Source organism: Monomorium pharaonis, chromosome 1 (genome assembly GCF_013373865.1).
Source record: "Monomorium pharaonis isolate MP-MQ-018 chromosome 1, ASM1337386v2, whole genome shotgun sequence".
Lineage (NCBI taxonomy): Eukaryota > Metazoa > Arthropoda > Insecta > Hymenoptera > Formicidae > Monomorium > Monomorium pharaonis.
This window is the reverse complement of record NC_050467.1, coordinates 9,060,738-9,075,807: the sequence shown is the minus strand read 5'-3', so window position 1 is coordinate 9,075,807 and position 15,070 is coordinate 9,060,738. Positions and strand designations below refer to the sequence as shown.

At 33.5% G+C, this 15,070-nt stretch overlaps 1 protein-coding gene across 1 annotated transcript; it reads left to right on the top strand.

The window, feature by feature from the left end:
* The first annotated feature begins 4,696 nt into the window (after window positions 1-4,696).
* Window positions 4,697-11,690, top strand: LOC118647331. Its single transcript, XM_036292042.1, has 3 exons — window positions 4,697-5,118; window positions 5,210-5,281; window positions 5,495-11,690. The coding sequence occupies exons 1-3, from the start codon at window positions 4,728-4,730 to the stop codon at window positions 9,556-9,558; spliced, it is 4,527 nt and encodes a 1,508-aa protein (XP_036147935.1). The 5' UTR covers window positions 4,697-4,727; the 3' UTR covers window positions 9,559-11,690.
* Window positions 11,691-15,070: the final 3,380 nt, after the last annotated feature.

Genomic DNA, 15,070 nt, shown 5'->3' with positions numbered 1-15,070 from the left:
AAAAAAGCGGTACACCTAAAATTTGTCAGAAAATCACTAAACTTCCAACAACGATAACTACGCGAGTAATAAAGATAGGAAAAGGTTTTTAAAAAAAAGAAATTAAAGCTTCAAATGTCTACTTTAAGAATCGAATCATTAAAATTTTGCGTATTAATTTTTTTCAAAATGGCGTATGACAAAGTGAGAGCATGCGAAATTGAAAAATATTGGTCCGAGTTTGCGACGATCTATGGCGTGAGGCAAGTATCGCAACTTAATTGGATAAAAAGCATGCGATAGAACAGAATTTTCCCTTCAAAATGTTTTTTTATTCGTCTCGATACGATGATTTTTCGCTGAGATATGCGCATTTAAAGTAAAAAACTGTCTTTTTATTCAAATGCGCATATCTCAACGAAAAATCATCGTATCGAGACGAATAAAAAAGCATTTTGAAGGGAAGACTCTGGACTATCGCATGCTTTTTATCTCATTTATACTACTCTTACTATTATTTAAACTAAAAGAAGAGTGTAAAACATACATGCATATATAAAGATCATGACATCAAAAACCACGCGATTAGTTCATTCTGTCCCTTTCCTCAAAAATAACATTTTTTAACTTTAAATAACTTTTTTTAAAATCCTAACTGAATTCAACGTTCAATAAATTATCGAAAATTGACGAAAATCGTACTTGACACATGATTTAGTATTAGTTTGAGGTATCTTCTTCTACTCCCAGGCCGAAACGCCACTTGCCAAGCAGCTATGGTACTGGCATTCGAGAGAAGCAGACATTTCGAGCCTTGGAGAGACCCTAATACATTATTTGTGGTCATTTGGAATATTTTTGGGGGTTTTTTTTATATGCTTTATCTCGTCTATTATCTCAATTGAAAGTAAGTATTATAAAAAGTGATCTAAATTTTTTTAAATAAAATATTTAGACGATTTTTTGTGTCAAAATATCTTATAATCTCTGAAGTTGAATTCAACAAAATCTCGAAAGGGATGATGCTTTTTGCGAGAAAAATGCAAAAGAAAATTGAATTACTTTCAACCCACCAAACACCAAGTTACATGTAACGTGCCTGTTAGTTGTAATTTCCCACTCAACAATGTAATTGTAATATAACACGTGTGTGGGAAATTACAACTAACAGGCACGTTACATATAACTTTGTGTTTGCTGGGAAGATAACTCATTGTATTTTGTGAAAATTTATTACTTTTTCTCTAAAATTCCTCACTTCCATTACTAGAATTAAAACTTTTTTTAAAACACACACTATTGTGAGTGAGATACACTCACACCGAGAAGGTCGCGAATCATAAGATAATACCTCGCACTCCAGTGAACACAGTAATATAGTAGCAATGTAACCGAATATAACAGGTTACATTACTCTGATGTTACACGTAACTTACATCTAAGTTACAATTTCCTACTCAGCAATATAACATGTTATATAACATGTTATCTAACCGTCACACAACAGTTACATGCGTTCCGTTTCACGCATGATACGCATATCCTGTTTCTGAAAATGATAACATAAAGAGACTTCTAAAAGATAACATAATGATGTCAGAATGTTAACCAATGCGTCGTTTTTTGAGAACAGAAAGATATCATTAAACTGATATCGATATCTTTAAACTACAACTAGAGAAAAATAAAATAAAAATTGCATTAAAAAAATTATTTTTATCAATAGTACATACTAAATTTAGAACAAATTTTTATTAATTAATTAAATTTAAATTATTTTATTTTATTCTTACTTGCCGCTGGTAGGTTTTGAATCCGGGACCTTAGGATGACGAACCTTGTACTCTATCCGCTATGCCAATTTGACTCATCGATATGGGTACTTGCCCACACAGCACACTTTATCCTGAGGATATCTCCAGGTTATCGAGATATCCAATTGGACATATTGCAATCCCATGGATGTCCTACGGTTATTGCGATATCCCTCGGATATCTGATGGATATTGCGATATCCTGTGAGTAGGTATGTACCACTATGGGGAGACGCCTGTGACGTCACTGGCGCCGTCCCCCACCTTTCTACGACGGCTCCAGTGTCACAGGCGGCTACCCATAGTGGTACAAATGTTACATTTATGAAATCTCTCTCTCTCTCTCTCTCTCTCTCTCTCTCTCTCTCTTCTTCCTCCCTTTTTTCCCCTCTTGCATTTACTTGCTTCCCCCACCACCACCATAAAATTTTTTAAAATATACTTTATTGGTACAAATTTTGATAAATACTTATTTTTTTTTTTTAATCTAATAACAAAAGCACATCCTTAACATAAAGCTTAAAGAGAGGTTTTTTTAAGAAATAAAATATTTTTAAAATAATTTTTGATTACAAATATTTATTGATTACATGTTACATTTTACGACATACATATATTTCCTGTTGCAGTAATAATATGAAATACGAAGTAATCTTAAATATTTATTTATTGATTACATAAACACGTTTCAACAAATACATATACATATATATATGCACGATAGTTTTACAATCCATAATAATACGAAGTAAAAACTTGTATATTTTAAAGAATATATAATGGTACATAATTAAAAAGCAATACAGAGCGACTAAAGATACACATAACGATTAAGTCTGTACTCTTCGCTCCATAGTGGTCAGTAGTGTTTTTTTAATTTTATCAGGGATAAGCTTTTTAAAATATTTTAATTCAATTTACAACTTTTTAGTCCTTGTTTTTTTCCTGTAACGCTGTATCAGTTGTAACTCTGTAAATTAATACATTATTATTAAGGTAATTAATAAACCTGAATTCAAAATATTACACATTATACTTACTTAATTATTTTTTGCGCTATAGAAGCTCGATATATCGTTGTTAATTCAAGGAAAATAATATGAAATTCTTGCTCAGTAAATAACGAATATTTTGCATTTAGTTCATCATAAGTCTGCTTTTCAAGAATATTGCGCACGTTTTTAATAAACTGTATCACGGAACATAAATCCATTTTTAAATCATTTTTACGGATTTCTATATGTAGCTGTTTGATTAGAAGATGTTGGCAATAGTTAATGCATTCGACGATTGCTTCAAGTCTTCTCAGACGTTCATTGATACACACACATATTTCTCTAAGATTGTCAAAAGTGGTTTTTTGCATAATTATGGCTCGGGGGCTATATTTCCTTTTTTTCTTCTTCGATTCATCCTCCTCTTCCTCTTCGTCACAATTTTGCAATCTATCGATGATTATACACCGCTGACCGTATGAAATTGTAAAAAGTAGTGAAAAATCTTGTTTTACAAATTGTTGATCACGCATTTCGTTTGCTACTGCATCTTCTGAATCAAAATATTCAGATATGGTATTAAATTCCTTCTGAAAATTATACCAAGCATCTGCTTTGAACGATAGGCCTATAAAATCTTTTCCAATTAGACGGATTACAGGATATAAATCACCATCTTTCTGCTCTTCGAATCCAATAACTACTTTCTTGCCAAAAGAAAGATTTAACTTGTATATCGTAGGCAGAAGAAGTTGTTTCTCGAAAATTTTGGGCGATTCACTTATTTCATGAGACGTACCATCGTTGTTGCTGTTGTTAATTTTTCTTTTTGCCATGGTTATCGTAAGTAAGTAAGTAAGCAAATAAACTTGGTACAATACAGGGCCCAACACGTACACTATAATTTACTCAGAGAGAGAGAGAGAGTCTCTCAGAATGTATAACGTTATATTACGAATGTCTAATGAAGATTGCTTGGTTGAAAGTAAACTGTGTTTATAGAGCTGCTATGCAACAATGACAATAGGTGAAATGACGGGAGAGATAAGGTATTCATAAATCTTAGTAGTGATTTCCCAAAGACGACGATTCCCCAAAGTACCAAGATTTCTACGGGGAGTGATCTCATCACAAGTAAAAGATAGCGCCTTTGCACGTGTTCGGTAATATGAAACTCCAAAACATGTAACCGTTGCATTATCACGTCATCGTGAGATGACTATAAGCCGCTGGGCACGTACACCAAGATCAAAACAAAGAGTTATTTTTTATATAATATTATAATAAAAATAATTAGCAGGCTATTTATTTATTAATATTATTTAATACTACTATTAACTACTATTAAAATCTGTAATTTATTTTAATATTTTAATATTTTAATATTTTATATATTGAACTTGATACAACCAGACATGAAATACATGTGTTGCATTGTCATCAAAAAAAAAAGTAGACATGTTAAACCAGATGATGATAGAGGTAGAATCTTATAACTCCGAACAGCGAGATTTTTTGCAACATTTAGTATTGTGCGAGCTTTGAAAGAGGCTAAAATGAATCTCTACGAAATCATATCCAAAGTACATCGTATTTTGATATCCTATTCGCCGTATTTACGACGTGTTTGTAATAGTACATGGTGCGCCCGTTTGCGAAATCTTTCACGAAAAGCTTTATTGAAAAAATTTAAATTTTTAATAAGTCGCTCCGGTTTACGTATCATTATAAAGTGTTATAATAGAGGTTTATTTACTGATGATAGTGATATTCTTAATATTGTTTACAATGAAATTGTGCAACGCGGTTTACAAAATACTGAATATGTTCACAATATAGTGACCAGACACAACGAACGTCGTGGTAAGTAAAAAAAATAATAAAAAAATAAAAACAGAATGATAGAAATATAATATTTAAAATAGCCATACAAGAATTAATGACAGATGAAGATGACGCTATTTTATTGGAATGTGTTCAACAAATTGAAAATAATGATACTACTAATGAACCAGTACATGAAGAAAAAAATGTAGAACACACCGATGCAGAGAAAGTTTACGACAGTTCTAACCTGTTTGAAGGGTGTAGTTGGATGTGGCAAGAATTTCTTCGTTTTACACCATCAACTTCATTAGAAATAGAACAAGATAATAAAAATCGTAGCTATGAAAATAATAGCTATGTACATACATATGAAGCTGGAACCCCATCTGTAAATCACGTATCGGTCGAAATTGAACCTACATCAATAAACAACGATAATAATGATGCGTTTAATACGCCGAACGAAGTTGAGACTACTACAATAAACAACGAAAAAAATAACGGTAAGATATATTAATTAATTAAGAAAGAATAATATTTTATTGTAGAATGTATTTAAAAATTAATTAATTATTACATTTATACATGATACAGGATCTTCATTGGTAAATAATGTATCGGACGAGATTGAACCATCAGCAATAAATAACGATAATGATTATGACGGTAAGATATTGATATTTTTATAATAATAATATATTATTTTAAAAAAATATATATATATATATGATGCAGGATCTCTACCGGTGAAACATGTGTCGGACGAGATCATAAATTCGTTTAAACTCCTTGAAAATTAAGTTAGTAATAAAATAAATAAATAAATTTACAGAAAAGTTAAAAGAGAAAAAAAAAGTTTTATTAATATTTTTATTACAGATATATTAACAATACAAACAGGGTGTGGTCGTGCGACATGTGATACGGCTGCAGAAGAAGAAGAAGAAGAAGAAGAGAAAAAAAAGGAGGAGGGAGAAGTGGAGATAGAACAGCTTGGAGAAAGAGAGAATAAGCAACACGTTCAAGATTCTGATGAAGTGGGTGAACCGACATCATTTAATATTTTACGAGAAAATCGACGCTATTTTCAACGATTTGACACTCATGGACATGAGATAACATTCGTTGTACGACAACCGCCAGAAGGTTTCAATCCTTTAAGATGGTTAGATAAAGTATTTGCAGAAGTACATGTATATCTTACAAATTCGAGCAATCCTGACGATTATATAGGCGTGACATTTACTGCTGATACTCTTGCCCATGGGCCTGTGTGGCTGTCTTACCGTTATGTACGAGATTTTAGAAATATAGATTTGTGGGAATTAGTGAGTCGAGTCGCTCAAAGTGCCTCAGATTTCCATATTAATGATAGCTGCACATTAACAACTTGTATAATACGTCGCGTAAACGGTGGTTCACGCAGAAAACTAACCCTGGATAATGTGGCGAAACGATCAATATTATCAATAACAAATTCCGACAATCTTTGCTTACCACGGTCGTTAGTAGCAGCACGAGCGTACGTGGAACGAGGTGAAATTCGTTCGGGCGAATTACACAAACATTGGATGTCTATACGTTTATCTCGCGGCAGATTACAAAAAGAGAAGGCTCTCGAACTTGTAAGAAATGCAAAAGTAAATATACCGGATAATGGATGTACAATAGAAGAATTAGAACAATTTCAAAAATATTTAGCGGAATTTGGCATCGCTATCGTCTTATATGAAGTTGAAACACTAGGTTACGGTGGAGAAACTTTATATGACGGTACGAGATATGTAATGAATATATTTAATAGTATCACACACACATTACGTCTTTTATATTATCGTAGAATACACCATTTTGAACCTATTTTAAACTTACGGGCTGCCGTAGGTAGTCGCGGTTTTTGTATAGCTTGTAATATAGCGTATACTAGAATAAGTGATCATAAATGTTTACAAAAATGCAATCGCTGTATGGGGCAACCACCGTGCATAACGGCTGTAAACCCTCATATTAAATGTAATTCTTGTAAAAGATCTTTTTACAATAATAATTGTTTTCAACGGCATTTAAAACCCATAACGTTAGACAATAAAAAAAGAAAAGATAAAAAAAGTGTGTGTGATACATTAAAAATATGTAATATATGTTCAAGATTTATTTCAACAGATAAAAAGCAAAAGCACGATTGTAATATTACATATTGCAAAATATGTAAAGATTTTTATCCTATTAATCATTTATGTTACATTCAACCTATAAAACAAACTAAAAATAATCAGTCAAAAATCGTTTTTTTATTTTACGACTTTGAAACACAACAAAATATGCGTGTTAAAGGGGATGATAAAACGTTTGTACATGTACCTAGCTTATGCGTTGTTCAACAAGCGTGTAGTTATTGTTTAAACGATAACAGTGATATGTCAAAAATATGTCAATATTGCGGTGTGCGCGAATATGTATTTAATCAAGATCCTGTAAAGCAATTCGTTGACTTGGCAACAAAACCGTTACGTTCTTTCAAACGCACAATCTGTATTGCTCATAATGCAAAAGCTTTTGATGCTCAATTTATTTTACGATATTTTGCTACGCGAGGTAGTATGAATGAGATGCCATCAATAATATTAAATGGTACAAACATCGTTGTAATGACAATAGGTCACACTACATTTCTTGATAGCTTAAATTATTTTCACATGCCGTTAAGCGCTTTACCGAAAACTTTTGCACTTGATAGTTGTACTACAAAAGGCACATTCCCGCATTTATTTAATACACCTGAAAATCAAAATTATATAGGACCATTACCAGATATAAAATATTATTCACCATGTTATATGCATAACGATGAACGCGAACGTTTTTTACTTTGGTATAACAAGGAAAAACATTCAAACTATATATTTGATTTTGCAAAAGAAATTGTACAATACTGCAAAAATGATGTAACAATATTACGCCGAGCTTGTTTAGCTTTTCGTAAAATGTTTATTGAATGCGGTAAAGTTTGTTCTTTCGAGGAGAGTACAACAATAGCATCGGCCTGCTCACGTGTTTACCGTAAAAATTTTCTTCAAAAAAATAGTATAGGTATTATACCTACAGGGGGTTATCGGTGGGGTCAAAAACAATCGCGTAAAGCTATTTCTTGGTTGATTTGGATGGAACATGAATTGGGTCGTATTATAGCTCATGCTGGGCGTGGTCGTGAAACACGGCTACCCGAAGATATCTTGGTTGACGGTTATTACGAAGAAACTATTGAGAACACGATGATTAAACATGTTTTACAGTTTCACGGTTGTTATTGGCATGGTTGTCCCCGATGCTATACTGTAAATAAAAACAGCGGTACTACCACTGATACCATGGATACGCGTTTGGAACGCACACAGTTTATTACAGCAAAAATTATATCTGCCGGATATATTTTAACAGAAATGTGGGAGTGTGACTATGATCGTATTTTAGCATCTAGAGAAGATATGCGTATATTTTTAGAAAAAAACCAAACCTCTATATCGCTGAAAGTGTTAAATCCACGTGATGCCTTTTACGGAGGTCGTACAGAAAACATGGTATCTCTGTATGATGTAAAGGATAATAAGAAAATACATTATGTCGATGTATGTTCTCTTTACCCTTATATTTGTAAAACAGGTAAATTTCCTGTAGGACACCCGAAAATATACGTCGGCGAAGAATGTCGCGAATTAACAGGTCCTACAGGAGTCGAAATCGATAAAATAGAAGGCCTTGTTCACTGTACAATATTACCACCTCGTAATCTTTATCACCCTGTGTTACCCGTACGAATGCATGGTAAATTAATGTTTGCTTTATGCCGTACATGTTGCGAAAATAAGTATCAATCAAATTGTATACACGAGGATGTTACTGATCGCGAATTTACAGGGACTTGGGTGGTTCATGAAATACGTAAAGCAGTAAGCGTTGGTTATAAGATCAAAAATATTTATGAAATTTGGCAATACGACGTAACACAATATAATTCTCAAACTAAGGAGGGTGGTCACTTCACAGAATACATAAACACTTTCTTAAAAATTAAGCAAGAAGCTAGTGGTTGGCCTTCCGATTGCGTTGATGAGGAATCTAAAATACGATACATAGAGGAATATGAGCGAGCGGAAGGTGTTAAATTGGAGTCGAAAAAAATATGTGTCAATCCAGGTCTCCGAGCTGTTTCAAAATTATGTTTAAATTCTTTTTGGGGTAAATTTGGTCAGCGCGAAAATCTTCCTAAAGTTGAAATTGTGACAACACGTAGCAGATTGATACAGCTACTCTCCAGTAATGAAGTTAACGTTACAAGTATACTACCTGTTAATGACGACGTTTTATATGTTGGTTATATAAGTACAGACGAAAATTTAACACCATCTTCGATAACAAATGTTGTAATAGCCGCATACACAACAGCTCAAGCGCGTTTAAAATTATATGAATATCTCGAACGTCTTGACAAACGAGTGTTATACTGCGATACAGATTCCTGTATATATGTAAGGGGTATTTCACCAAACGAATATGAACCGCCAACTGGTAAATTGTTGGGTGATTTGACAGATGAATTAACGTGTTATGGTACGGGTAGTTATATCGAATCTTTTGTTTCGGGTGGTCCGAAATTTTATGCTTTTGTAGTACGTAAACCTGATGGTAGTACCGCCGAAATTTGTAAGGCTAAGGGTATTACTCTTAATTTCGCAAATAGTAAATTAATCAATTACCATTCTGTCAGATCTCTTATTACAAATGAGCTGGATACCCCTATAACACTTCATTTCAAAGCTATTAGGCGTACAGAGTTTCATAACGTTATAACAAATTCCGAGCATAAAACATGTAAACAGACTTTCGATAAAAGAAGGCGTGAAGGATCTTATGGTTCATTACCGTATGGTTATTGTAATTTATAATTATTTATTATATGCTTACAATTTCTTGAAATAAAAAATATCGATACAATAAAAAAAGTTTTTTTACTTTACTTTTTAAAATATTTTAATACTTAGATATTTTAATATTTAGATAACTATATTATGGTGTAAGAAATCTTTTAATCAGAAACTTCCGCCAACTTTGGTTAGTCGCTAAGATGGATACGCGTTGGAAACATCCTTGGACTTCTATGATCTGTGGTCCCACAGGTTGTGGTAAAACCTTCTTCGTGAAAAGATTTTTTCGAAACATAGATACTATGAGCGACACCAAGTTTGATCGTATATTGTTTTACTATTCAGAATGGCAGCCAAGTTATACTGAATATGGTGATAATGTCGAATTTCGCGAGGGTCTACCACGAAATGATGATTATGTTAATGATCTACGACCAAAACTTATTGTTATTGACGATCTTATGCGCGAAGCATCTGATAACACTGTTGTAGATTTATTTATAAAAGGGAGCCACCATAAAAATATAAGTGTTATTTTTATCACACAGAATTTATTTCATCAAGGTCGTGGTATGCGGGATATTTCGTTGAATGCTAATTATATAGTTGTGTTTAAAAATCCTAGGGATAGAGCCCAAATACAACATTTAGCTCGTCAAGTTTATCCGGAGAATATCCGGTTTTTACGGGAGATATATAACGATGCAGCATCTACTCCTCATGGTTATTTATTACTAGATTTAAAACAATCTACACCGGAAAATTGTCGTTTTCGTACACATATATTTCCGGATGATGAGTATCAATATACCACGTAAAGAGATAAAGAGTAAAAATATAATACGAGAAACACAGCTCCGATAATCTACATCTAATATTTTATACAGAGACTCACTTAATATATTTATACCCAAGAGTTAATTCAAATCTTGTCAGTAGCTAAAACATCTCTTATATTAACAGACAGGCAGATAACAGCGATTTTTTATTACCAGCGATCACGTAATTTGTATAATGGCACCGCCCGCGCATATTTTATTCGGTCAAAAACATGCTTCAATACTACGGGCATTATGTCATCTTAGTAGCGAACAACGAATTGCTATCTTGAAAAAGGCTGATCCGAAACTCGTCAAGTGTATATGTGAGTGTGCTTTAAACATATTACGTGGTAATGTGACTCTTAAACAACCATATAAACAGCGTTTGAAACGTTATGCGCACATATTACGACGACTAGCCAATAAAAACGATTCTTGGAAGAACAAAAAGCGCTTAATCGTACAACGAGGAGGCTTCTTACCTTTATTACTAGCACCTATATTGGGTACTGTATTATCTCGTCTTATAGGAGGTAGCTAAAGAATAATGGAATACGCAAAAAAAATGGTCTTGATACCAGAAGAAAAAGTCGAGCAATTAACACATGTATTGAATAATAATAATAAAACAATTCAAACACCTGGTACTACATTAAGTAGATTAGATGAAGAAATGCGTGAAATTCTCAACTCAAGCAAATTTGCGGACGAAAGAGAAAAATGCAAGGCCTATTTACATATACTACAACGTTATCTATACTTCGTGGAAGAAGCAAAACGTAACACATCACCTTTTAAGACTAGCCTTGATAATAACGATTATAAAACAATACAATCAAAATATTCAGAGGATGAAGAGATGAAAAAAAAAAAAGACTGTCTAGACGACATATTAATTTTGGATAGTGTGCCTTTAAAATTTCGTCAAAAAGCTAAACTTTTATTAAATCATATACATTCTAACGCTTCTGATCGACTAAGTTGGGATAAATATGGAGTTGTCACTATTAACGGTTTGAAAATAGATGAATCTAATATTATCGATCTTATAAATGACGCTATGCGTTCTAGAAAAATGGAAAGACCTGTCGGAAGACATCATTTTGCATCACTCCTGCGTACTGTAAAGATACTCCGTGAATTTATAGGAAACCAAAATTTTTGGTCAAATGATTTGAACACCGACAGTCATACGCTTCAAATACCTAACATTGTATCGTTGGATGCTGGTGGAATAGTACGTCAGACATCTGACTCGAGCGAGTTTTTCACGGATGATACCGACGTCTACGAGCGTTATACTAATAAGAATAATTGGGAAAGTTTAACCCCTTTAAATAAAAAAAAGAAAAAATAAAACTAAAGTATGAAGAGATTGGAAAAAATCTATTACAACCCTTCTAATAAGGCCTCTTTTTCTGGAGCGCCGAAATTATTACGTGAAACAAATAAAACAATTTCCAAAGACAAAACAATTGCATGGTTGGAGAATCAAGATGCATATACGTTACACAAGCCTTTACGACGTCGATACCCGCGACGTTTTTACAATTTATATAATATTGATGATTTGTGGGAGGCAGATATCGTAGATCTACGGGCAATTAAAAATTATAATAACAATTATGCATATTTACTGGTCGTTATTGACGCTTTAAGTAAATTTGTTTGGGTTGAAAAACTGCGGGATAAAACAAGTGCTGGTGTTGCAAAAGGCTTAGCACATATACTATCACGCAGTAATGGTAGACGTCCTATTGTTCTACAAACTGATCGAGGTAAAGAATTTGTAGGGGCAGCCACACAGATTTACTTAAAAAATGCAAAAATTGGTTTTCGAGTAGCTCGTAATCCAGATGTGAAAGCAGCAGTTGTCGAACGATTTAACAGAACGTTAAAAGAACGTATATGGAGATATTTTACCTACACAAAAAATAAACGATATATTGATGTACTGCAAAATATTGTTGATGCGTATAATCGCTCATACCACAGCGCTATTAAAATGGCCCCCCAAGATGTAACATTGAATAATGTTCGAATTGCTCGAGCAAATCTTCTGCATAAATATGCTTGTAAACGTACCCGTATTCCTAAATACAAGGTCGGTGACCTTGTGCGAATCAGTAGTAGCAAAGCTGCATTTGCGAAAGGTTATGAAGGTGGCTGGAGTAAAGAAATTTTTCTTATAATACGTATATCCATACAACCACAGCCACCGGTCTACTTTTTACGTGACCTTCAAGGTGAAGACATCGACGGCGTCTTTTACGAAGAAGAATTGACCAGAGTTCAACGAGATTATGCAAAGACAGATCTTAGGATTGAAAGAATAATTCGCCGTAAAGGTCGAGGCCGTACAAGACGTATCTTCATTAGCTGGCGTGGTTTTCCAGAAAGTTTTAATAGGTGGATAAAGCCTAACGATTTGAAAAAAAAATGAGGGATAATTTTTATGTAGTTTTGCCTAGCAACAGCAGTATCTCATATTTTCCGGATAACACAACGACACATTTTATTACACGATTACCACAACAATTGCGTTTACAAGGTGAATGGGGCGTTTCTTTAACTGATATTCAAATACCTATGACATTTCTTCATCTTCCTGAAGATGAAAAAACAATAGTAAGAAGAAACTATATCATCGAACCACAGATGCTTGATACATTGAGGGGTGTAGAAGAAAAGCTAAATATATTTGTAGAACACCACATTATACCACGGGGTTTCTATCAGACAATTGATGATTTTATTACAACAGTGAATGGAACATCGTTGAGCGAGCATTTAATTTTTACATTAGATAGAAACGGTTATATTACAGCACAACGTTCCTGTAAACATTGCCGCGAATATAAGCATACTATCCAATTATCGCCAACATTAACACAAATATTTGGATATGATTCGGATATGAAAAAAAGAGGGTATCATATTTTGTATGGTGATGATGAAAAACCTTGGGTAGCATCTAGACCAGCTAGTTTAATCAGAGCATTACCTGCGACGTTGTTTGTATATACAGATATATGTGAATCTTACATTACAGGTGATGTGCAAACACCATTACTCCGTACCGTATCTTTAGATATAGAATCGTACGTTTATGGTTCGGTCAAACATAAAAGTTTTGCAACGTCCAAATATATACCACTACTCCATACTTCTTTGCAAGCAATTGAGATTGATATAAGAAATGAATTTGGACAGCCTATACCATTTGAATACGGTACATTGACTGTAACACTGCACTTTAAAAGATTAGATTAGATTAGATTAAATAAACATTAAAAAGAAAAAATGACATATTACGATGAGTATTTTGATATTCAATATGGTGGTGGTAGACAGAGCGGTATTGAACGCATATATGTAGGGTCAGCGAATCAACAAGGGCATGGAATTGGTAGTTTTCTCGGGGGCCTTTTTCGTCGTGTTTTACCTCTTTTGTCAAAAGGTGCAAAGGCTATCGGTAAAGAAGTTGTTCGTTCTGGGATGAGTGTAGCTCATGATGTAATACAAAGAGATATACCGTTTAAAGAAGCATTTAATACCCGTATAAAAGATTCAGCTGAGAAGTTAAAACGGAAAGCCGAAGAGAAAATCGATATTCTTATGGAGGGATCGGGGTATAAAACACTAAGAAAATCAAATATAGGGCATTTAATTAATGCTCGTGACAACGGTCATATCGTGAAACAACAAAAGAAAAAGAAGGCGACTTACCATAACAGAACAAACACGTTGAAGAAGAAGAAAAAGAAAACAAAGAAGAAGAAAAAGAGTTACACAAGGAACAATCGAACTATTGTTGATATTTTTCAATAATATATTTAACGCTAAATAACAACAAATATGGCCTTTTTACATGCTCATTCATGTGAATGTCTTAAATCAGAATTGGAATTATTCACCGTACCACCCACACAGGCAACAATTGAAAACTCACAATGGATACACTATAAACCGATATCATCGTTAACTGATGATTCACCTATAGAATTTGTTGTACCGGGACAAGGAGAAGAATACGTTGACTTACCACATACAATGTTGCATATGTGCGTTCAAATAAGGCCTACTGTTTACAAAAAAAAAACAGAAGTTGTTACAGAAGCTTCAAAATCCTCAGATGTAACTGATAATCTCGTAGGGCCTGTAAATAACTTTATGCACTCGTTATTTAATCAAGTGGATATTTTTTTTAATCAAAAACTTGTATCACCCCCAAACAACGCTTATGCTTACCGAGCTTATATAGAAACATTGCTTAATTATGGTCCTGCTGCAAAAAACTCTCATTTAACGAGTGTAATGTGGTATGAAGATACAAGTGGTGCAATGACCGAATTCGATTTAAATCAAGGTTTTGTAAAACGACATTCATTAACAAGTAATAACAAGAAACTTGATCTTATGGGCCATCTACATTGTGATGTTTTCAATCAAGAAAGATTTCTGATCAACGGCGTAGAAATGCGCTTACGAATGGTACGCTCGAGAGATAGTTTCTGTCTTATGGATAAAACTGAACAAAATTTCGAGGTTCATATACTTGATGCTACTCTACTTGTTAGACGTTCAAAGATTTCACCGGGTATATTATTAGCACATGCTAAAGCTCTTTCGAAAACCACCGCGAAGTATCCTCTTACGCGTGTTGAAGTGAAATCTATATCTATACATAGCGGTATATACGGTGAAACACT